This window comes from Calonectris borealis, chromosome 7 (assembly GCF_964195595.1).
Source record: "Calonectris borealis chromosome 7, bCalBor7.hap1.2, whole genome shotgun sequence".
Lineage (NCBI taxonomy): Eukaryota > Metazoa > Chordata > Aves > Procellariiformes > Procellariidae > Calonectris > Calonectris borealis.
Genome location: NC_134318.1, coordinates 25691429 through 25714844, shown reverse-complemented (window position 1 = coordinate 25714844; position 23416 = coordinate 25691429). Strand labels below are relative to the sequence as shown.

At 36.4% G+C, this 23416-nt stretch overlaps 1 protein-coding gene across 1 annotated transcript in view; it reads left to right on the top strand.

The window, feature by feature from the left end:
- The window catches only part of PLCE1 (phospholipase C epsilon 1), a 139569-nt gene that overhangs the window by 67285 nt on the left and 48868 nt on the right, over positions 1 to 23416 (top strand). The window contains exon 3 of the mRNA XM_075154696.1: positions 9780 to 10096. Within this exon, the coding sequence (XP_075010797.1) occupies positions 9780 to 10096 (317 nt within the window). The remainder of the gene's footprint in view (positions 1 to 9779; positions 10097 to 23416) is intronic.

Sequence of the window (23416 nt, the reverse complement as noted above, 5' to 3'; positions counted from 1 at the left end):
TCCATAGGTATATATGTATTCTTAAATTACATTTTTGTTTAACTTTTCTCCTATTTACACTGATTCATAAGAGAGTTGTTTTATTCTTAAAACTGAAAAATTACTTAATTTCTACTTTATGTAAATGGAAAAAAATAAAAATAAATTTAATTTTGATCCATTTTGATCAAAATACTCAAATATTGTAACCTGATCAGAGATTCCTGCTCTCTGTTTAACCACTGGATATTTCTCCATTGCAGAGTTTACTCAAAGTTGTATGTTTTAATTTAATTTTGTTCTGGCAGTGCACAGAAACTCCTGCTTTGATTTTGGACACGCTTTGTATTAATTTTTGTGGGTGAGGTTACGGCTTGGGTTCTGCTTTAACTCAGGCAGTAACTTGTTCATTTTGCAGTGAGAATTGTAAGATTCTTTTTCTAGAACACTCTTTTCTTCCAAAGTCAACTCATAAATCTTCCCTTTTGACCATTTCTTTCTCATGTGCTGGAATTTATCTGGTAATTTATATATACATTTATTTAGCATTTGAACTTAACATTCCATGTACTATGCTGCATTTATATCCAATATTTTAAAAGGTCTCGAATAGAGATGCTGCATAGAGAATCCTCCTGCTCGTGTGTTGCTCAAGTCAAGATTCTGGTAGACTACCACTGTGACAACCTTTAGGAGAAAGATTTGTGAGATGAATATTTCTGAAAACATCTCCAGGAGATTGGCAGAGGAGCGGATTCATTAGATGGGATTTCATTGCAGGAAAATAATGAAAAACCTAAAAACAGTTCAACAGTAAGTGTGGCAGCGTCATATTAACCTCTTTACAGTCTTGCCACATACCTGTTTCGCTGTGATACAAAGGTGTAGATTTACAAGTCAGCCGTTATTTCCCTTAATTCCTTCACCCAGCCTTCATGATGATAGTTGTCTCTGAAGCAATAAAATCTTGTGTCTGCTCTTGCACAGTGCGGGCTGCAGCGTGCCACAGCAAGACAGTTGGCACGTTGGTATCAAACAGCTTTTGAGATCTAATTTTCAACCAGGCAATTGGACATTCACTGTCTATATACCAAATTTATAATTAAACCACCTTCTGGCAGGTGTTCTGAAATCAGGATATAGTTTCATGAACTACAGCAATAGGTGAAGGTCCCCTAAAATAGCAGGGCCCGGGTGGCCCATTGCCAAACATTTAGACTGGAAGCAATAAGGCTGCTTTCTGACTAAACTTGTAGATGGTGAATCTCTTCAGACTTTTGGCAATACACACTGCTGATTCATCTCTCCTTAAAATCTATGATCATGTCTATGTTCAGCCAACCTTGCATAACACTAGGTGCCCTTTGTAGCTGAGGTATCCATTTGCTATCGTGGTAGCCTCAGGGTCATTTGTTAGGGCACTGCCTTCAAAACCTGTTATTTCAGGTGCAGAAGAAATGTTTGGTGGCTGGGGTTAACCCACAATATCACACTGATTCTTACACAGATATTCTGGATGCATTGCTAGTCATCCTGTCTCTGCATGAGGATGCAGTCCCAGCTCTTTGCTAGTTGCCCTGAAATGGAAAGGAATCAGGAAATCAGCATCAAATGAGATAAATTTTATTCTGAGATCTGCCTCTGTTTTTGCAGAGTCAAAATTAGTGTTACAATGCTACTATCTGCATCTTTTTTTCCAGTGAGTGTACAGCCAGAGGCAAAACCAACAGATCCATTTATTATGGACAGGTCTCTGATTGTTTCTATCAGCTGTAGCCAGTACCAGCCAAACTGCATACAGAGCAGGAAACGGTTGGTTAAATGTGTTGACAGTATATGGTAATTCAGAGACTAGCAGCCAAGTTCTTCTTTTGTATGCTGCAAAGTATTTCCGTGAATGACTCAGGCTAGTGGAGTGGTAAAAGCCCTGGGATACACTGCCAGAAAACTGAGCTGCAGTGGGGGTGTCATTACACAGGGCAGCGTGTAGCTGTACGCTGGGGATGATGGGAGGCAGGCATGGCAGTCTCAGGTGTGGTGAAATCATGGCGATACTTTAAATTGCTTCCGTGTATTATGTCAGTGCTCATGTATGTAGTTTACAACTAGGATCTTCTGAATCCAATCACAAATAGAGTTTAAATGGGTTTTCAAGTTCATACTTATGGGTAGGAACTTCTGAAAAATGTAAGGATTGCTATGTAATTGTTAATTTAAAGTTAATATATTAATAAATCCTTCATGTTGATCTTCTTTAAGTCAACTTTAAAATCCGAATGAATATTTCTCTGTGCACAGGTTTTACCCTGTTGAGAGAAGGGGTTAAGGTAGTAGAGTGAGAGTGTTTATCCACAACTTTTGTGTTTTTTTTAAAAAAAAAATCCTTTCCCTTGCTTGTACATCTCAACTGTCCTGTTAAGTATGTAATTTCTTTAGCCAGCTTAAATTTGTTTCAAATCAGAAATTATATATGCAGGTTGTATCTCTAACTATACAGTGCTTTTCAGTTTTTTCTGGGATTTCATTTGACTCATGCTGTAATTGCAAAAGATAAAAAAGAGCGCACAGTTCAGAGTCTGGTTTTCAAAACTGAACCCTTTGCCGTTTCCTAAAGCAAGAAGTGATTTTAGGAGTAAGTGGTTGTTGTTACAAGCACTCCATATCTTTCTGTTTGCTGAATTCCACTATGCTGGTCAGTTCATGAGTCAGGATTTTGTGGTATATAATTGTAATTTAATTCAATTATACCTCAACATGATTGCTGCCTTTTTTAAAAATCCTCTCCAGAGATTTCATAACTCTATTCAACAATAAAATCTCAGCCTCAATAGAAATATCTCTGTGTTATAGTTTCGTAGTGATCTATTTCGAGCAAAATTCTGTTCTACAGGTGATTTCTACCTTTTTCTTTTTTCCTTTGTACTGTAGAAACTATTGTTCTTTTCACCTGGCCCATTGTGATGACTTGCTGCTGCTCCACCAGAGAAGATCACCTTCTCCAATGTCTTGCTATTACCATGATCAAATTAAACTCAAAGCAGGTATTCTCAAACTAGCTCTGAAGTTTGCTGTTTCTATTCCAAACCTGAAAAAGATCTTGTGCCCCCATAGTGTGTCTGTAATATTACTTGGTCTAATAAAAGATTGTTTTCCATACAGACCCTGGCTAAATTCATCTTCTTTTCTTCAAGTCATCATCTGGAAATCTTCCTTTGCTCAGAGTATTATCTTCTGCTTACTGATGCTTAGGTCATACTGAACTCCAGTTTTATTTAGTGCAATTACCCTGTAGCTCCAGAGCCCCCCTGCTAATAATTTACAATGCATGCTGATATGCAGTTTTAAGAGGTAGCTCATATTGCTAGATTTAGGGATATGGAGAGAGAGCACGTTCATCTTGTGATTCTTTCATTACTTGACTCATAAGTAAATTTGAAGAAGAAATGGGATCTATTAATTTCAGTGGTTTCTACAGTGAAATAAAACCTGAACTTGATCCTGTTCTGTGGCAAGCTTCCCAACTGAGTTTAATATCAGGCCCTTTGATACTGAAGTGAGATGTTTGCAGTCAAAATTGATAACAGTAAATTAAAGTTCATTAAAAGAGAGAGAGATATGTTTTTAATTATAGAGAAGAGGACAGGAAATTAACAAAAGCTTGTTGGTTTGGTTATTATGGTACTGAGATATGTCGCATCCAAGGGACAGCAAAACAATGCTATCCCAGTTATGCTGATCTCTGTCTGAAGCTGGTGTTCAATTAAACTGTCATATATTACATACGTGTCTTCTGTTTGGGGGAGTTTATTATTGTATTTTTCCTCTTTTTTGAACAGAACACTTCTGTATTATATATATTGACAGTTGTTCACCTGTGGCTCTTTTTTGTTTTTTTCCATGGTCTGCTTTTGTTTTCTCACTGTAAACATAATCCATATGTTCTCTTAAAGCATATGAACAGTTTGGATGATGTCTGTAGCATGCCTTGTTAAAAAGGCTTCTATTATAATCCATTTATTGCATTACCTTTTAATACCAGCTGAGAAAAATAATCCCCTAAGATTTTTGTGTAATTTCAGTCACAGTAGTATAATTTCATGGAAGCAGAGTCTGTTACCAAAAAAGCAACCGAATTATAAGATGTTATAATAGGTTGAATAATTACTTTTATTCTTACAGCTATTGAAATCTGTTTCCTGTTTTAGAACCCACAGTTTGCCGTAATCACAGGATTTTCCCCCAGTAGCCTTCTAGAGAGTGAGCACAGTTACACAATTACAGTGTAATTTTCACTTTACTGCTTTCAAACTGCTGTTTTTCGAATGTATAGAGAGAATAGGTTTGTTTCCTCAAGGTAAGTGTAGAAAAAAAAGCAACCTAGAAATAAAACTAAGACACAAATCTGGTTATCTCATTTGTCAATTCATCAAACTTTATTGAAAGTCAATTTTCACCTTTTTGGCAGGTTTACTCATTTGAGATTGTGATCATTTAAAAAATACGGTGGCTATTCCCTGGGTATACTCCCATATGCATAGCACATTCCTACAAGTAAGAGTTGTTGTGTTTGAGTTGGGATGAAAATAATTCTGTACCACTGTCCTTACTTGGTCACAATTCACATGGAAAGCGATGTGATTTTATCAAAGTACAAATTGCATGGTTGGCAACTGTAATTTTATGCAGGATTAGCACTTTTGACATTGGTGTGATTACAGTCAGGGCCGTATTTATTTTCTTTCTGTCTTTGTATGAATTCCACTTACTTTGCTCAAACCCAATCCTGAAGTTCTGCTTAGAGAAAATTGATTGCCGCAGCCCAACATTTATATCGTATTGTGTATTAATAAATTATCTGTGCGCATGATGAAATAAGATTTAATAAATAAGCACCTTTTAACTTCAGCTTTACAAGAAATATGGTAAACGTACAGATAATTTTGCTTTTATTGTTAGGACGTATCACATGTCACATAACTACTGTGTTTAGTAGAACGTACAAATGTGGAAAAATTATATGAGTGATTACAGATAATTAACACTAACCTTCTAGCAGTATTTTTCATGTTTTTATTTATAAAAGTTTCTTTGTATTTTTCCTTAAAGTGAACTCCCTCTTTTTCATATTAAAAAAATACTGAATCAACCTCTTGCTAATATAGCAAACGCAAACATAATGTGTTCAATAGAGAAAAACACCAGAAAAAAACAGTTTTTTCAAGACTGTCTTGAAACTTTTTTGTATACACATACAAAAATGCACACACAGTTTTTACATACATGAAATTTATTTTTTCGGTATAGCTTTTATAGAGCCTATACATACACAAGATGTATGGAAATTCTAAGTTTTATGATAGTAAAGGCTGAGTTAATTTGAAGTTAATCTGTTGATAGAAGAGCTCCTTACTAAACCTTGTAGAAAGTTTTTAAAAAAATAAAAATGAGTAATTCTTGAGACAGTGTTTTTTAGAGTTTATGGCGAGCCTAGGCTGAGTAATATCCTGAAGGAGGCATTCTGTATTTTTCTCCCATTCTTAAATAGATTATTCTTTTGTTAGAGAAGACGAGACCTTTTTGTTCCCATGTGTATCAGCAATGATTAAGTCAACCATGAGTCCTTTTTTTAAAGCTAGGCAGACGTTATCTTGTTTTGATTAATAAAAGCAGTGCTTGCTATTTAAAAGATTATCTGCTTCAGCTGTTTATCAGAAGGATAAGCAAAGCTATCAATTCCAGCTTTAGACAACTTGCAAATGAATAGTCAGGGTCCTCATTTTCTTCTGCTAGTTTTAGCATTAACTTGATGTGGTAGAGCACAAAGAATAATACCATTAATCAGCAGCAGCTGATTTTAGTGAGGATTGTATCCTGCCTTAACTCTTAACAAAATCTACTGTGATTTTGGCCTGAAAGCAGCTCCATTCTGCAAGTTAATCTAAAGACCTGGTCTTTGAAGCACAGAAAGATATGATCTATTTCCTGAAGAACATAAACTGACAACACAAAGCTAGAGGACTTGTGGATGAGACTGGCTCGGGAATTTATAGCAGAAACAGAGAAGCACAGATCAGTTCCTGGCGTGAAAAATGATAAAAGTCTTAGACACACACACAAAAAAAAAAGTCCAGAAAAAAGACTAGTTTAGTACAGGCAAATAAAAAGAGAGAAAGAAAAAGGAGTAGACTTTTGTGCAGAGTGTAAATCATGGAGGTGGTGAAGCTGAGAATGAGGATCCTGGATTTTCTGTGATAAAACACAGAAGACTGGAATGAGGAAAGATAAAAAAATCGGAATCTGGAGAGGTGAAATATGTCAATAACCAAGACTTGCAAAGATATGAATTATGGATGAAAGAAATAAGTTATATTTCCACTTCTTCAGTATTTATATCCATACTTTAGCCATGAGCTGTAAGCCTTTATAATTCTGTTTGCCTGTGTGCCTCTCCGCCTCTCCTTGGATATCAGCTGCACTCTTGCTGCAGCAGGTTGTTCCACAGACTCTTACATTAAAGACGCAGCATTTGTTTAGTTCTTCCAGTTTAATGGAGAATTGAGAAATGCTAGTTTGAAATTCAGTTTTTTGAATCAGGAAGAGTTTTATTTATTTTCTGTCTTCTTCCAAATCCAGCAATACCAGTGGCTGATCTTGTTTAGCCTGTGGCTTGAATCACCTTGGCTTAGCTTCCATGAAAAGATTTTATTTTTCACAGCTTCATTTTTCTGTTAGAATGAAGCTGGCTTGCGAAGCCTTCGTTACGGAAGATGATGGTGCCATTAAAGGTAGTTTCATTAAAGGCTTTCAAAATCCCTGCATTAGCTTTCTGCTGGACTTCATCAGTGGGCAGCCAGTCTAGTGAATAAAACTCAAATGAGATATTCCTCGAGTTTCTGGCAGTCCAGAGATACACTGTGGAGCCACCTTCTTACCTCTGATCACTTTGGTGTGTTGAGCCTTGTTCTTAGATGTGAGAGGTTGTAGTAAGTGGAGCCTGGAGGTGATTATACTTATGCAAGGCAGCGTGCAATAGGATCATGAACAGTGCTCTAGCCTGTTGCAAATTCCATGTCAACCTTTGCCAGTTTTCGAGGTCTTCGAGCAAGGCTGAAGTTCCGAGACAATGTGGAAATGTTGAAAGTGTGAATGTGGGCAGGTTTTGTAGTTAATATTGTAATGGAGAACGTGAATTATTGAGAATGCACCCCCAAATCTCGTCAGCAAGCAGTGCATCGGCGAACAGCTCATCTTCACTTGCGTGTTATCTCTCTTCCATCTGTCACTACTTGACTTGGCGCCCCTTATAGAGTTACGCCTTCCTTTCCTACTATATAGATAGATATAAGGTATTTATAACTGTATTACCAAATAACGTTGAATTTGCAAAGCACCAGTATTTCTGTGGCATTGCATTGCCCATGCTACCTGCTGTCTTCTCTCCTGCGTTATGTCATCACCTGCAGCCAAGCCATGATCTGAGCTGCCTGATCCAACTGTTCTTTCCTGACCTCAGTGTCCTCCCCAGAGCTGGGATGCTGCTGACAGCTACAGCTTGTTAGCAATTGGGATGCGTTAGTTGCCTTCTGGGAGCACATCTTCTGGTGCAGTTTCATCTGAAAAGGATCCACTTTGTGTGCTCCAAGACTGTAAACTAAAGCACAGTAAGTGAGGATGTTTGGGAGATTCGTTTCAAAAGTGCATTTGTGATCTAAAATAAATTGTCAACGTAGACACAACCTGTACACCCTCAGTTTTAGCAGTGAGGCACAGGAGGGGCTGGTACAGGCTGTACTTTCTCTGCCTTCTCCTGGCTGGCAGGGCGCCTCATATTTCCCGGGAAAGCCCTTGAGTGAGACGAGTTGTCATGCATGGGGCGTCAGCGAGGCACTGTGACTTCTAGGGAGCAAATGGGTGGTAGCGGATGTTTGCGTCATGCCTTCCATATCCTCCCCTTTCTGAGATAACACTGGTTGTGACAGTGAGAGTTCGGTCCGTATATGCAAAGCACTATGCAAATATACAACCCCTGTAATATAAAATGAACATTATATTTTGCATTGTTTTTATTTTGGCATAAGCTTATGCTCTGTTGCAAAGTCAAGAACGTGCAAATGAGCTTTAAGAGCTTTTTCTTACAAAATCTTTCAGAATGGTTCCGCACAGATTGAAGTGAAAAACAGAATTGGAATCTCACGTAGAATCAAAGCAAACAAGATTGAAAGGAAGCCCAGAAGCTCACTGCGCTTCACCAGCTGCCGAAAAGAGGATCAACATGTCAACATGGTGTTCTTAACTGCCTTTTTTTCCCCCAATCTTTCTTGCAGGAGTTTCAGTGACAGAGATTTCTTGATACCTGCAGATATTGTACAGCACTACTTCACTGTCCTTGAAGTTATACCTGTTCTCCACTATGTAACAAGGATATTGCTTGTTGCAAATTAAGTCCATTGCTTTTTTCCTCAACAGTCTCAATACAGAAACAATTACTCTTTGGCTCTTTCAGAAGCCTTTTATGTATTTGAAAATTTCTCAACAGGTTCTGTTAGCCCAAAGGCTTTATTTAGAGTTGCTATAATTTATCTTTTGACTTTTAGTAGAATATATTAAGAAAAGGCCATTTTCTGTCTTTTTAACTTCTCACTGATTGATAATAGAGTTTCCATAAAATGAATGTAACAAGAGAAACCTCATGTAGCGTTATTTTATGTTTATTACAAGAGAATTAATTGTAAACAGTCATTATGAACTTGGGGTTTTTTTAGAGAACAGAAAGGATATTTGCTCCCTGTATGAAATGAGAGTTTATTAATACAAAAAAAATTGAAGTAAAAGATAGATCTGGAGTGTACCTCCATTATGTGTGCAGAAAATCTCTAAAGATATTTTGTGAAGTAATGCAAAAAACCAAATTCCTTTTCCTGGGAAGGAAGAAGAGTACAGAATATATTACTATGACCGTTTATACATTTAAGTAATTCTTGAAAAATTATTGTTCAGAGAACCCATTCTAAACTTATCTAGTCAGAAGACTCATACTCAGTGTTTTGGAATCATTGTGTTGATGTTTCAGGCTTCCCACACAGTCTTGCAAAGCTTGGCTTCTTCCTTCTTAGGAAAAATTTTATTTTTCAAGGGACATCATTGCTAGGATATTATAAAACTACATGAATGTTTTGTAATAACAGATAAAACATGCATACTCCCAAATATATGCGTTTTTCCAGAGGAATGAAAAATGTTTTGTAACTTCGGACATTTAGTTTCACAATGCAGCAAGCTCAGATAAATTGTAGCTTATAGCACGAGGAATATGAAGAAAAATGCTGACCCATATGGGTTTTATGTGATCATTATACATTATTTCTTGTGGCAGTAGAGTCCCGATGCCCTAGTCAAGGCCTCAAACGCCTTTGCACCGTGGACTCTAATATGGAGGCAAAACAGAGCCACACCCTGCCCAGACGATCCTTTTATTTGAAGTTTTGACAAGACTGCTGGTGACTGAAGCAGGCGTTTGGATAAGTCAGGAAGCAAGCACGTTTTGGCAGGTAGCTTAACAATCTCAGAAGCCCCAGTTACCAGCTACCTAGCTAATACCAGATATAGAGATATGCAGAAAGACCCCAACTAAAAGAACGTATTAGGTTGTTTAAATATGAAGTAGTTAGGATATAGTGTACTGCTAAGTAAATGAATGAACAGTTTAACAGAACAAAAAGAACAAGTTGTCTTGCTTTTGCATAGCCCAGTCCAAGAGTTAAAGGCGAAACCTAATAAATTTTTTATTTGTTTTGTTTTAGAACGTCAAGCGTGTACATCTATGGCTGGCTCCAGCGTCCTTCCCTCCAATGTGGCTGGTATCAGCAGAGAGCTGATCGAACTGCAGCACCTCATCCAGTTCCCGGAGGAGGTTGCCAGCATTCTGACCGAGCAGGAGCAGGAGCTCTACCGGAAAGTCTTACCCATTGACTACCTCTGCTTTTTAACCAGGGATTTGGGTAATGCCGAATGTCAAAGCAAGCTGCCGTCTATTAAAGCTTCAATATCTGCTACTATTCTTTCTTCCCCAAATGGTGAACATAATGCTGTAGAAGATCTTGTGACAAGGTTTAATGAGGTAAGACAAAACTTTTAAATCATTTTTCATAAGGGTTATTACCTTATTTGTGGGTTAGTTATTTCTTTTATCTCTCAGAGTTGAATTTAGCTGTAATGACAAATTTTTAAAACGTTAAGATGACCAGGGGATTTAGCTAAATAACTTCCACTGAATTTAATAGGAGTTATGTGACCGATTTGCTCAGTGAGTTTGGAAAACTGCAACCTAAGTTTTTCTTGCACGTTGTAAAGTAAACAGGAAGGAAAAAATTACAGGCTTGTATTTCTTTTATTTATAATGACAGTATGGGGTATACTTTCAGTCAGTTTATTATTTTGTTCAGGAGCTGGAGTTTTATTTATTTGTTTTGGATTTTTGTAGACTAAGCATGATCTTAGGAGTCAGCACAAAAGTATTATAAACTAGAAGTTTCTGTATTCTGTATAATACAACTACACTAATCTGCACTATTTATTTATTTATTTATTTAATCGCTGTGTGTGTCTTGAATGTTGTTATACAAAGAAGTGTCATTTGGCATGGCACATTTCCGTAAGCCAAAGTGAGTTCTTTACTAAGATTTTACTTTATTTTTAGGAAGGTGATCTTCTGATGAGTTTAATAGAAAATTGATTAAGGATTGACAAAACTGTAGAAAAAATCCACCCCCAAAACCCAACCTAAAACAAAACAACAAAAAAAATCCCCCTAAATAAAACCACAGGTTTTAGCTGCAGAAAAATGAAACAATTTATTTTTTCCTTTTTTGTGTGAACCATATGCAATGTTAGCAGTTGCTAGATTCATAGAAGTGGAATAAAATGAAGAGCGTCTTGTCTTATGCTCTTTTAGTTTGTTATCCACTGCATTCTTATGCTTTAATAAGAGATGAAAATTGTGCTGGTATCAAAAAAAACAGCACAAAATTAAATAGATAGAGCAGAATATGTATTAACCCCCAGGGAACTTCCTGCTTCCTGGGCAAATAAGAATCAGTGACTGAATATTTAGCATGTTTCGAAATGTTCCTTTTTCTTGCATGTGATTGAGATTTAGGAACTAAAATAGTGTAAATATGTTGGCTTCTCTCACCTAATTCTATTACGGGAACATAATAAAAGTTGCAAATACAATATTCAGTCTTTAGAGAGAGCCTCAAAATTGTTTGCATTAGCTCTAGTTACTGTATTTAGGAAAATACTGTGGCTGGTGCATAGCTGGACAGGAATCTAGCTCCTGACCCAGGCAGGGTCCTCCTTCCTGTGGTCTTGCACGGCGATCACCACAGTGAGGGCAGTGGGAAAGAGGTGAAGTGGTCAAGCTCTGGTATGACCTGGTGAGGCACAATGCCAGAGCAGTTTGTTAGGACATTTTGCAGTTAGCTGTACAAATTAGATTGACTGTCATGTGTTCTGACACTGAACAGCCACAGGATTGAAGAGCAAGCAGGTGGTGAAGAAGTCTTGTCAGAAATGATTGAGGCTATTCCATATCAATGAGAATTTTAACATTAAAGTTGCCTTTTGGTAAAATAGTCAACATTATCTTTTAGTGTTAGAGGTTTGTGACTTCACAATTTTTGTGGTCTAGCATTACTTGTTTGGTAATGCTACAGGATGATTTTTCATATAATTTGAATTAATTCCTGAACGTCCGGTGCATAGATTATATAATATTTAGTGCAATGGATTGTTTTAAGTATAATCTGGAATACCTTTTTTTAAACATAGTTGTTATATATGTTTAAATAGAATTATTGTACAATATTTAGTGCTTGTGATAAATCACTATTTTGCTATCTGCTTTATCTTATGGTGCAGTATATCAGTTGCCATAGCCAATCACAAGCGTGAACTTTCAAAATGTCTTTGTTTATAAATGGCAAGAAAATTCTTGTGCAGAGAGTCATGCTTTTGTTGGCAAAAGTCAGTGAGCACTTGCTGATTTTTTTTGGCATTGCCTATAGAAATACTGAAGTGTATTTATAATGTGGGAGCCAGAATGACTTTCAGGATGACAGGCTTCTGATACATAATGGGAAAAAAATAATTTAATGCCATCATTCTGTTAAATGAGCAATTATAGTATATAGAGGATTTTTCATAAAGCAATAGCTTTTTAGTAATTTTTCTGACACTACATATTGATGAGGAGCACTTTATAACACTTGTTTAAAATGACAGTCAATAATTGCTGTTTTGTTACATAAAGGAACTTCTTTATTTAATAGAAAAAATACTGACATTTTCATGGAAACAGATTGAATGAGGGCTGCAGGAGTATTATAAAATAATTAAAAATAATGAAGATTAAAATATTTTCAAATTATTAAGATATCTTTTAAAAAGTGAGTTGAAGTGAAAAGTAGGGGAAAAAATTGGTCTTATTGAGGTAAATCTTACTAGTATTATTTACTGTTTAAATTCCAGTAACTCCCAGAAACCCCCGTTCATCACTGAAGTTGCAAACTCCCATTGACTGCAGAGTGCAAGATCAAGTGGTAGATATTGGGAAACATCGCATGGTTCCCTTACACGTTAAATATGTTTGCTGTTACAAAACTGTTGTTTTCTAGATCTGAATGATTTAAATAGTTACTGGCAAGATAGATAGAATATCTAATAATTTGTTTAAACCTTTCTGTTTACTGTTGGTTACTGTTGCTTAATCAAAATTACAGTATTTAAACCTCAGTGGGGTCTAAAAGGTACAGGAAAGACTTACACAGGAGAAAGCACTTATGGTAAGTGGTCAGCCTTAAGTGTTCGGCATGGAAATAGTCTATGAAGAATTGCAGAACTGAATCAGAAATCAGTTGCCCTCTGCAGTAAATAAAATTGGTACTTGAAGACAATTAACATGGCTGAATGTGCAATAAATAACTGCTGTTATTTTTCCTACTCAATTCTCATTTGTGGAAAAACATAATAGTGGGCATACTGTCTAACACTGGATGAAGCCTGTAATGTGCATTTTCTTTTGCTGTATTACCTGGGTAAAGTGTTGTGACTTAAACTACTGGAAGTGATTCAGTGATCACATTAATGCTGATGATCAATCGGGAACACTTCCTAAAATTTTTTTCTGTAGAAAGGCAGGATGACAGTAGCTGGAGCTTTTGCCAACTTCAGTGTTTCATTGTATCTGTAGCTTGTTTTAACATCTTGAGAGTCTTGCAAGACTTCTGAAAATTATTAGGTGTCTTAGTATGACAGTGGAAATACATTTTTGTCAGATACTCTTGTTCTGAGATCACAGCATTGTGAGCCTGATGAGAGGAGCTGAAAAGTATTAAAAGGATTAAAAAAATTCAGAAACCAAGTTAAGAAGCATATAGTGAGAAATCTGCATCACAAGTAACTTAACACGCAAGGAGAAAAGTTGTGGTTGTGCCCCAGCACAGAAGGACTTTGCGTTAAAGTGGGATGTGTGAGCCCATTCCTTGACGGAGGTTGAATAGGCTTTTGGCCAGCCAGACATTAACCAGTATCTTGGTGTTACTGAGTGACAATGCAAAAAAAAAAAAGTAGTGATAGGTGGTATAAATTTAATTTGTGGGCCTTGCCTGACTTTTTTTTTTTTTTTTTTTTTAAATAGGAGCTCTATTCCTGCTTTAAAGGCAAGGTAACCAACTTAAATGTTTAGGAGAGCTCCTTTGTTACTGTCTTTGTGGCAAGGTTTCCACAGCCTGCTTACACCTTGCCTGAAGAGCCACACAATTCATTTTTAACCTGCAACAATCTGAACATAGCTGTCATAATGTCAGTGTCTGCTCGGGGTGTTAGTGGACTGAGCCCTCTATATTATGGAAGAGGCACAACTCATTTACCTCTGGAGCTGTGAGAACCGCTCACCTTGCCCTGTTTGCGTGGCTTTAGTGAGTGCTTTGACCTTAAATTCAGGGGTACAGCAAGGAACTCAACTGCAGCTGGAGATACCTTTATTTGTCACAGATACTGGATGAAACTAATAACTGAGTGGCTTTTGTTTCTGATAGATGAAGATCTTCAAAAAATAAACAACAAAGGTTGGAGAAATAGATACCTTTATTAATATTCACTCTAAAAGATGGAAATTATAGCACTCTAGATCTTCTTCATGTATACATTTTTTTTTTCACTGTCAAGAATGATAGGGGGGGAAAAATTGTAGTAGTGTAAGTAGTGTAGAGACGTGAAAGATGGATAGCATGGATTAAAGCTACTGTCAAGCACTCCATGAATAGTAGCACAAACATGCGACTGGCAAATCCTGTGCTGCTGAGGCTGCGAAACAGAAATTGCCTTTGTTTAAGAGAGCATGGTTATGGCTTAGACCTGACATACAGTTACTAGAGGGGATTCAGGCATGTGTATTTCCCTGAGTCTCTTCTTGTCATGGGTTTCCAAGTATCAGTTTATTCCCTACTGTGTTAATCAAGGTGTCTGCCATGACAAGGAGCTTGAACACCCAATGACTTGTTTCAAAAATACGTTGTGAGAAAGGTCAGTCATGAATGATCTGCTTGAATCCCACAAAATGGATGGAATACATTCTCAGATTGTATTTCATTTGTATTTTAAAAGTTTTGGGTTATTCCAGCTCTCAAGTCTGTACAGAAATTCACAGGGAAATAAAATATTCACAGGGAAATAAAATATTCACAGGAAAATAAGAATCTTATAATCTGTTAATGTTGCAGTTTGTCTGCAGGTTTTACTGTCTCTGATGGAATTTTCAGACAGATAGAAGTTCATACGACATATAGCCTAGTCACTAAAGATTTGTAATATTTACATATATAGACATGTTTTTTTCAGGCTTCGCTTCCCTAGAGGTACTATAGAAAGATGATGGTCATGGTGGAGATTGCCACTGAAGTTTAAATAACTTATGCTGCTATAGAAAGCCTGGTCACTACTGTTTAAGAAATAGTTCATAAAACTAAAGTTAAATTAAAAAATAATCAAAGAATTAGAGGACTTTTCAACATGTGGAGTAGATGCTTCTAATGGATTTGAAATACACATATTTCAGAATTAATGAAAATAAATAAATAGGTTTGTCTGCTTAAGAAGAAATGCATCCTGGTGTTCTGCAATTAGCAAGGTGCTAATTCCCATGTAAATAACAGATCCAATCAATCACTTTGTTGGAGTAATACAATAGTGCAATAGTGTGGCATCAAACACTGAAAATCAAACAAAGAATTTTGTTGGATTTAGAAAAAAGGAGAGAAAATTCTATTGTGTTCACCTGCATCTACAGCTCTTCTAGGCAGTGCAGGCACTATCTTAGACATCTAAATGTGGCTGAAATGGAAACTTTATTTATTGGAAATGTTCTTTTATAATACTGTGATTAAAACGCAGCTTTTTTCAGTTATTCCTTAATCCTGAAGTTTAGATCAGATTTAACAGATATACAAAGTCCAAGAAGAAGTTAAATTACTAAAAGGAAAAGTTTAACTGCTACGCTTTTAGACCCCAGATATGTTCCTAAACTTTCATTGATCCAGTGGTCATCCTAATTTTCTAGGATGGCAGATTGTAATCTCAGTTGTCATGAAGTTTCTGTGTTTTGACCTCTTGTCTCTGTACTGTATAAAAACTTAACAAAAATTCTTTGTAATATTTCAGAAGACATTTAAAGGAGAAACTGAAAACGTGGAAAGTAATTTTGTTTTTTACTTAATGTATTGTAGGAAAATTGGGCACTAGAATGAATGGATCCTGTTGTTTTTTCTCTCACTTTCTTCTTGCAACAGCCTGAGAAAGGGCATGACATTTCTGTCCCTTTAACCTATTCGACCTGAAATTCTGTTTGTGTTATACATCTTGTTCCTATGCGTTGTCTGTTTCCTTACCTGTTAGTATCAGTAGTTCTGTTATTTCTTTATAAATGTTTTGAAGAAAACATTGTTGCAGATATTCTGAATGCATTTGGTTCAAAATTTCAACAGCAGGTGACTAAATAAGATTTTTATGAAATGAGTTCGGTAGAATATTCTGTTTGTTCCAATTCTGTTTTTATTGCCAGAAGACAGTAAGGGAAGCCTTCTTTAAAATGATGGACTTTTTCTGTATTTTCAGAAAGTGTATAGCTCCAAACTTGGAAGTGTTGCAATATAGGAATTAATATATCTTTAAATCTTTTTGAGATAGAGAAGAATCTTTCTGTATATTTTAAGGATGCATAGTATCCCTATATAAATAAGGATAAATATATTGCTGAGCCAGATGTATTTGAGAAAAAACTGTGGGTCTGTTACATGTGCCAGTTTCTAGCGTGTAATTTTGATTCAGTAATTAATTAAGATTTACAGGATTGGAAGAAGCAAATCCACCTGTAGATATTTCAAATATTCTTAAATGTTTTAGCTCTTTAATTTTTTTTTCTTTTTTTGACTGTGCTAGAAGAATTTAAAGCTATAATGTAGCCTGTGCAACATGTACTCAGATAATTAGAAGGTATTTTGCTATTCGGTATTTATTTGTCATGAAGATACTGGGCTACACGCATTCAATATCACTAACTATAAATAAAACCGATAGTCTTTAAAAGTTGGAGACTTGGGCACAACATGTACTCATCAGCGAGACACAGCTGATATTTCATTTGCTTCTAATAATATCAAATTGATGATAGAGTCTTGTAAAAGCAAGGCAGTGGATCAAGATAAAGACAGATAGTCTTTCCTGTTACTAAATGTAATTAAAAGCTGATTCTGAATTAGTGGCTAGCGTGGGAGGAGGAGAGTGAAACATAGTAACATCTAGTTTTGCAAAACTATTGGCTTTTGGATTCTTTAAGACTGTGCACATAATAATAATAGTAGTAATAGTAGTAATACATTTTTCTGCTCTGCTAGAGCACTGACTACCAGAAGTTTAGTTTTCATGGTTGTATAAAAACTGTGGGAGGAAACTATTAAAGAGATTCTGCAGAGTTAGCAGAGCCCTTGTAGCTGGGAAGAGATTAGGAAAATGGTACCTAAGTGTGTTTTAGGACCCTGAGAACTGTAACAGCATTCTTTTTTCCATCTCTCCTTGTTGCCTGCTGTGCCTTTCTCTTCTTCATTTAGTTCTTTTCTCTGATTCCTGTATGCTATTACGAGTTCGCCCTGCTGCTTTACCTCGCACGCCGAGTGGTCCTTACTCGGTATCATACCTTTACGGTATGCCGCAGTCTTCCTGGGCACCTGTTTCTTTTTCTGTATCTTTACCCTCCCAGATTCTTGCACGTTTATGGTTTTTACTCCCAGCCACTCTTCTGCCTCTCGCCAGCAAAGCAACCACAGAAACACAAGTTCAATGTACATGTTGTAAACATTTATGTTTATGTAAATGTTGTAAATAATTTCAAGTATTGCTTTATATAAACATGAAAAGAGTCTCTTGTAACTTGATCTTTCTGGCCACGGCTTCAAGTAAGAGAAAAGCAATAAAAACTTAAAACAAAATGAAGCATTTAATTTTCCATGCTGAGATACGCGTACAAAGCGATTGTCTTAGTTTGAAAGTTGCACCAGACTAAAATATCATTCAAACAGCTGTCTGAATGTAGTCCTACTATGGAACTGAAAATGCAAAATAAGAAGTTCAATACATAAGGTGATTTTTTTGAAAGATTGAATTGCTGAAAAATAAGCTAAGAACGTAAAAATATTTGAACTGCTCCAGTATAGCACTGCTACTGCGGTGGTCTCATCATTCACTAAGTCATTCTTATATTCAGTAAAGTTAATGAAAAATATGGCTATTTAGGACACTAATTGATAATGATAGTTTTATTTTTAATGGTTTAAATTTGTAACTTTTCTTCATTGTTAATTCAAAACACAAATTTAAACCCTCACTAGCAAAACAGAGACATATCGTTTTACTGAAATAATGGAATGTAAATAAATATTGCGCTCTGTCTCTTAGTTCAGCATATTTTTGCGAGGCCTAAATGGGTTTGCATAATACTTTTAAAAAGATTGTGTTTGTACAAATATCAAACTGTTTCCAGTCCTTGTTTGGAATAGTGTTTAATCAGATTTAAAATGGTAAATGTTCTTTGTAAGGTTATATAATTTCACTCAAGCATGTAAAGTGAACCATCTGTTCATAAGATATGCAATTTAAAAAACTCAGATTTAAAAATTCATGTTGCTTATTGTACCAAAAGCCCAAAAATTTTAATAATGAAACTTTAGTGAAACCCATGTAAAATACACCAATTCTGTGTTATATACTGTGATCCTTAGATTCATCAGTATGCACTGATGGGTTTGTGGACAGTTAGCAATGCAAAGCAACTTATGATAGCCAGCTATTAGTGCTAATGCTGCATACTGCTAGTGTTTTAAAAAGCCTCATAAATATGAATCTGCTCCTTATAGTTTTACAAGAATAATATCCCTCAACAACGCTTTTACTTTGTGGAAAGATTTTGTGATGTTGTGAAAGGTAGATTTAATTATTTTTTTTTAAGAGGAAGAAACCAGAGTACACTGACATACTAAGAATTCTGCTTTTAAACAAGATAATGTATGTTTTTCCTTCTTGCCATAAATACTGCATGATATCTGATGCAGATTATTGTTTTACATGGATTTTTCATGTTCTTCAGATTTTACTTAAATTTCTTGATTTTATCAAACAAAATCATTAAAACCAGAATGGCTTGGTTAAATGGGTTACAGATTGTCATGCTTATCCTTTGGATACCTGAAAAATCAACTTCTTGTTTTGTATTCTCATACACACACTTTATTTCGTCAGTATTAAAATTGCTTGCTTTCCTGCTCCAGTGTAGGCAGTAGTTAAATCAGCTACAATTTATTATAGAAAGATTTCCATGGCTAATTTTTATGTTAGGTGTTAGAGAAGGTATGTACTGTAGTCTTACTTTGTGGTAAGCCAAAAGATTTTATTTTACGTGCTAGTAATGGTAAGTGTTAAACTTCTGGTATACAGCTGTGTTTGCTAATTTCACCTCTGAAAGCTGCATCTATCAAGTATTATGAAGTTCCTAAAAAATGTAATATAAAAATAGAAGACATCATTTCTTCCATGTAGCATCACCCACTGAAGTATGTAGCTTGGGAATTGCCATAAAAGCCTTATAAACTTAAGAGCTGGGGAAATGACTGTAAAGCAGTACAAATGACAAAACAGTGGGCTTCGCAGGTGGAGATTCTTAATAGTTTCCTCCCTCAATACCACCCCTGCATTTACATTCTGATAAAAGAGAAACAATAAATTAATTCCCATTAAAAAAAAAATCGCAGAATACATTCTCCAGCAGCTGTAGAAAGGATAGTAAATAATTTTATATATATATATGAATTATTATAATCGTGAGTATTAGAAGACTAAAAGAAGAAAAGGCATAAAGCAAATTTAGGGACACAGTTAATAATTCAACACGCATTATGCACTCTTCCATCCTATGTAGTGCATGGAGCAGGATTGGTAAACAGTCCTGTAGTTCACACTTGTAAGGACTTTAAGGTCATGTGCCATACCTTGAGGATCAAGTTCTATCATGGGTATCTCTTTTACGTCCTTCATATTATATTAGTAAAAGCAGCTGAACATCAGTAATAAGCTATATCCTGCGCCTGACAAATTGGGAGATTTTTGCCAGCATATAGACATGACTTTAAATCAGTGGTAGTTTGGTGATTAGGTAATCAAAAACACAGGCTCATATATTTTTGGAATGATTGATATAGATTTCCCATGTTTAAAAGTTTAGGGTGGGTTTGCTTGTTTTTTGTTAATAAAATGCTGTGAGTTTAAAAAAAAAATATTCCTACTCTTAATTCTGGCAGTTGAGTTTCTGTCTATTTAATTGCCTTTTTAAAAAAAATACAAACGAAAAAGGAATTCTGAAAATTCTGAAAATCAGAAATCTCTGGAGCCTTCTGGGAATGCGATGTCCTGAAAAAGGAAGGTTCGTCTATCCTGAATAAAGGTCTGTCATTGCTACAGTTGTGAACAATTCCAAGTTAAGTTGAAACATTGAATGAGACTCAGTCATTGACTTAAAAATATTCACAGTATGTTTGAAGATTAACACTGAGCTATAATATGGCTTTCCCAAATGCATTAGCAATAGCTAACTTGAATTTATTTGAAAACTTTGATCAAAGTAAGATAAACCTAAAAACCTTTAAACAAAAGTTTATTGAAAAGAATAGATTTTAGTTAAAACAGTAAGAGGTGATATAAAAAGATCATTTCAAAAACCCTAAAACTATACAGATTTTTGTGTACTACTGTGCTTGAGATCATTGCTCAGCTACAATTTGCATTGCCTGGACATCTGATGCAGATCCTGTGTGCTCAGACTCAGATTTGAAGGAGGCTCCTGTACCTCTGAAAATTTCCAAATGAGGCTACTTTACAATATATCTGAAATTAATTTGGTACAATGGTGTCAGTGCTTCTCTGTATTAGGTCACCAGAAAATCTTTAGATCTTAACTAGGTATCTATTTGATTTTATTTGCTTTGTTTACTACTTAATATTAGCATGCAGTAATCCTGAAGGACACTCATTTTTATCCATCTGAATGAAAAGACGGATGTTATTATCAACTTGATTGAGTGGATCGTGCTTCAATTTATGACTTTTCTTGTGTCTTGCAATCATGTGGATTACAGTAATGAAGCCAGGATACATTTTCTCATACTCTTCAGACTCATCAGCAGTGCAGCGGAAATCTAATTATAGGTTTGCTGTGGTGATTTCTGTTCTGAAGGGAGTTTAAAATCAGTTACGTAAACAGAACTGTGGAAGTCGAGTGTGAAAAAAAGTAAACTAAGGAAATAATGATTAATATGTCAATATGTAGATTGTGATCTGACGTTAAAGTGATCTCTAACACAAAAATTTGGTCCAAAAAGCGTTACTGCTCATTCTGAGGAACACTCGCAACGTATTTTGATCTTCTTGGCAAGGCTACTGCTGCGCACTCTTTTGGCTGGGGTGTGCTGTCTCTGGTCCCCGAGCTAGCTAGTTCAGGCATTGCCAGAGCTGCGAAGCCCTCGCGCTGCTGTAGCGGCAGCCTGATGACCAGGCAGCTGGCTACCTGGTGGTACTTCATCCTCGGGTTAGGTGCTCCTGGGGTGTGATGCAGCTGGGGAGGTAGCTCTGCAAGCCATCCGGGAATGAACTGCTGGAAGAGGAGGTGCCCGTCTCTATCCAACTGGCTGAAGTGTCCAGAAGTCAGTGCCTGCTTCTGGCCAGGATGGAGCCTCCCTTTGCTCTGTTCACCCTGCTGGAAACCCCCTCCTGGAGGTAGAGATCGCACCTGGTTTTAGTGACAGAGAAACTGTGCCGCTCCAGAATACTGTCTGTGCTACTTGCTTGCCAAAGTGCAAAACCCAGGGTTTTCAATTCAACTTCCAGCTGATTTCCATAGTCACCAAGAAATACGTACATACTGGAGCTGTTCTCTGCTTTTCTTTCCTGTGAGGTGCATCTAGCTCAGGTGTGCACAGGCAACAGCTGAGGAATCCCAATTCTGAACTTTCATTTGAATGAAGATCTTGAAAAGTTTGTTACTTCTTGAACACCATCTGTGCAGAGAAAGCTTTATGCATTCTAGGCAGCAAAAATGTAGTATATGCATTATCAGGTATTTTGGGGATCCAGTGGCAGCTATACAGTCATTTGAGAATGTCAGTGATTCCTATGGAGGCATTCCTTTGAGGAAGGATATCTGTTCATATATACATCAATAAATCACAAAATTCATGAGTATGTTTACTGAATGTTGTTTAATGAGTGTATGTTTTAATTAATATACCTAAGTTTCCTCTAAGCTGTCATACATGATGTTTCCTGAAGATTGCAATCCTTTCAACTTACCTGCATTTCAGTGTGTTTTGTACGTTGTTCAATTTAGCTATGGCCATTACGAAGATTCATCTCAAATTAATGCCATACCCAAGCTTTTTCAGTATGCATTTATCTAAGAGCTTTAGGATATTGTTCTTCATGATAAAATTCTTGGATCCATCAGTTCAATGTGCCTGGGCAGAATAAAATCTTCAGCGAGTTCAGAGCTGGGAAGTGACCTCAGCCAGCAGAAGTTCAGCTTCGATTTTCTGCTCCTTTAAAGCCTATTGATTCAACCAGATCTCCCACCTTCAAAACTCCTGTGAGAAAAATCCCCTGTAGCATTTTAAGTGGATAACTGATAGTTCTGCATTTTAATTCTGTGTTTGTTTCCTAGCTGGGCTCCAGGACCACATTTAATTTTGGGGAAATGCCCCCTCAGCTCCGTTATCTGACTGAATTCTCCTCCCTTTCTAGCTGTCATCACTAAAAAAGCTGGGAGTAGAAAAGTTTTGCAGATGTTAGGCACAGCACTTGGCAATAACCTCACTGAATGAAAGGAGGCAGCTGTTCACAGCTCCTTTCCTCTGCTCCCTCCTTTCTAACAGTACTGTTGCATTTTAATCATCCCTGTTCTAGTCTCAGACTGATGAAATCTTCCAAGAAACCAGTTTTGGGGTACCAGGCTATTACGCTTTTTGAGAAGCCCATAATCCTCCTTTCTGAGGGCTGTATGATGCATTCAGATTAATCAACCAACAGTCTCTGAATAATTCATAGAAAAACTTTATGGAGACATGATGCTATTCAGAACCACCAGAAAGGTCAATTTATACTCCTGGCTACTGCTAGATATGACATAAAAGAACCATAAGTCGATACAGTCTGTAGCACATGTAGAGGAAAAATTCTGTTTCATTCCTAAGTTCATCAACACATTTAATGGTATGAATGAAATTTTCCATTGTCTGCATCTGACTGAAGTATCCCAGCCTGCTCGTCACGCTGATCTCCAGGAAATATGAAAATACGGAAGTTTCTAAAGCAGGGCATGTTCATTATTTTTCAGGAGTGGGTTATATCTTTAGATGCTCAGCTCTGTCCCTGATTCTGCCCAATCCATTATATCTACCTTTGCCCATTCTGTTTTAAAATTTAGAGATTCAGACAATTTATTTTTCCTTCTTGTTTAGTGAAAGACTTTTAAAATGTTTTCTACTCTTCATGTAAGTCTATTCTTGTCCTGCAAGAGGGGTGAGCATAAACTTCATGGGAGACTACTGCCTTTTGCACCCTTATTTTGCTCTTACATATACATATGCCACCTCGAGGCTGCGAAGGCTTGTTCATGCTGACCTTTATCATTTTTTGTTTGCTTTTACAGAGTGTTTGTAAGAGTTCATCGTAACTGTTTATAGCAGTCCTAAACTCTCTATTAAATAAAATTTCAACAAGTGACTGTCCTAGTTTCAAGGTTGCTTCTTAGTGGGGAGTCTGAATTCAATTGCCTTTTTAGACATTA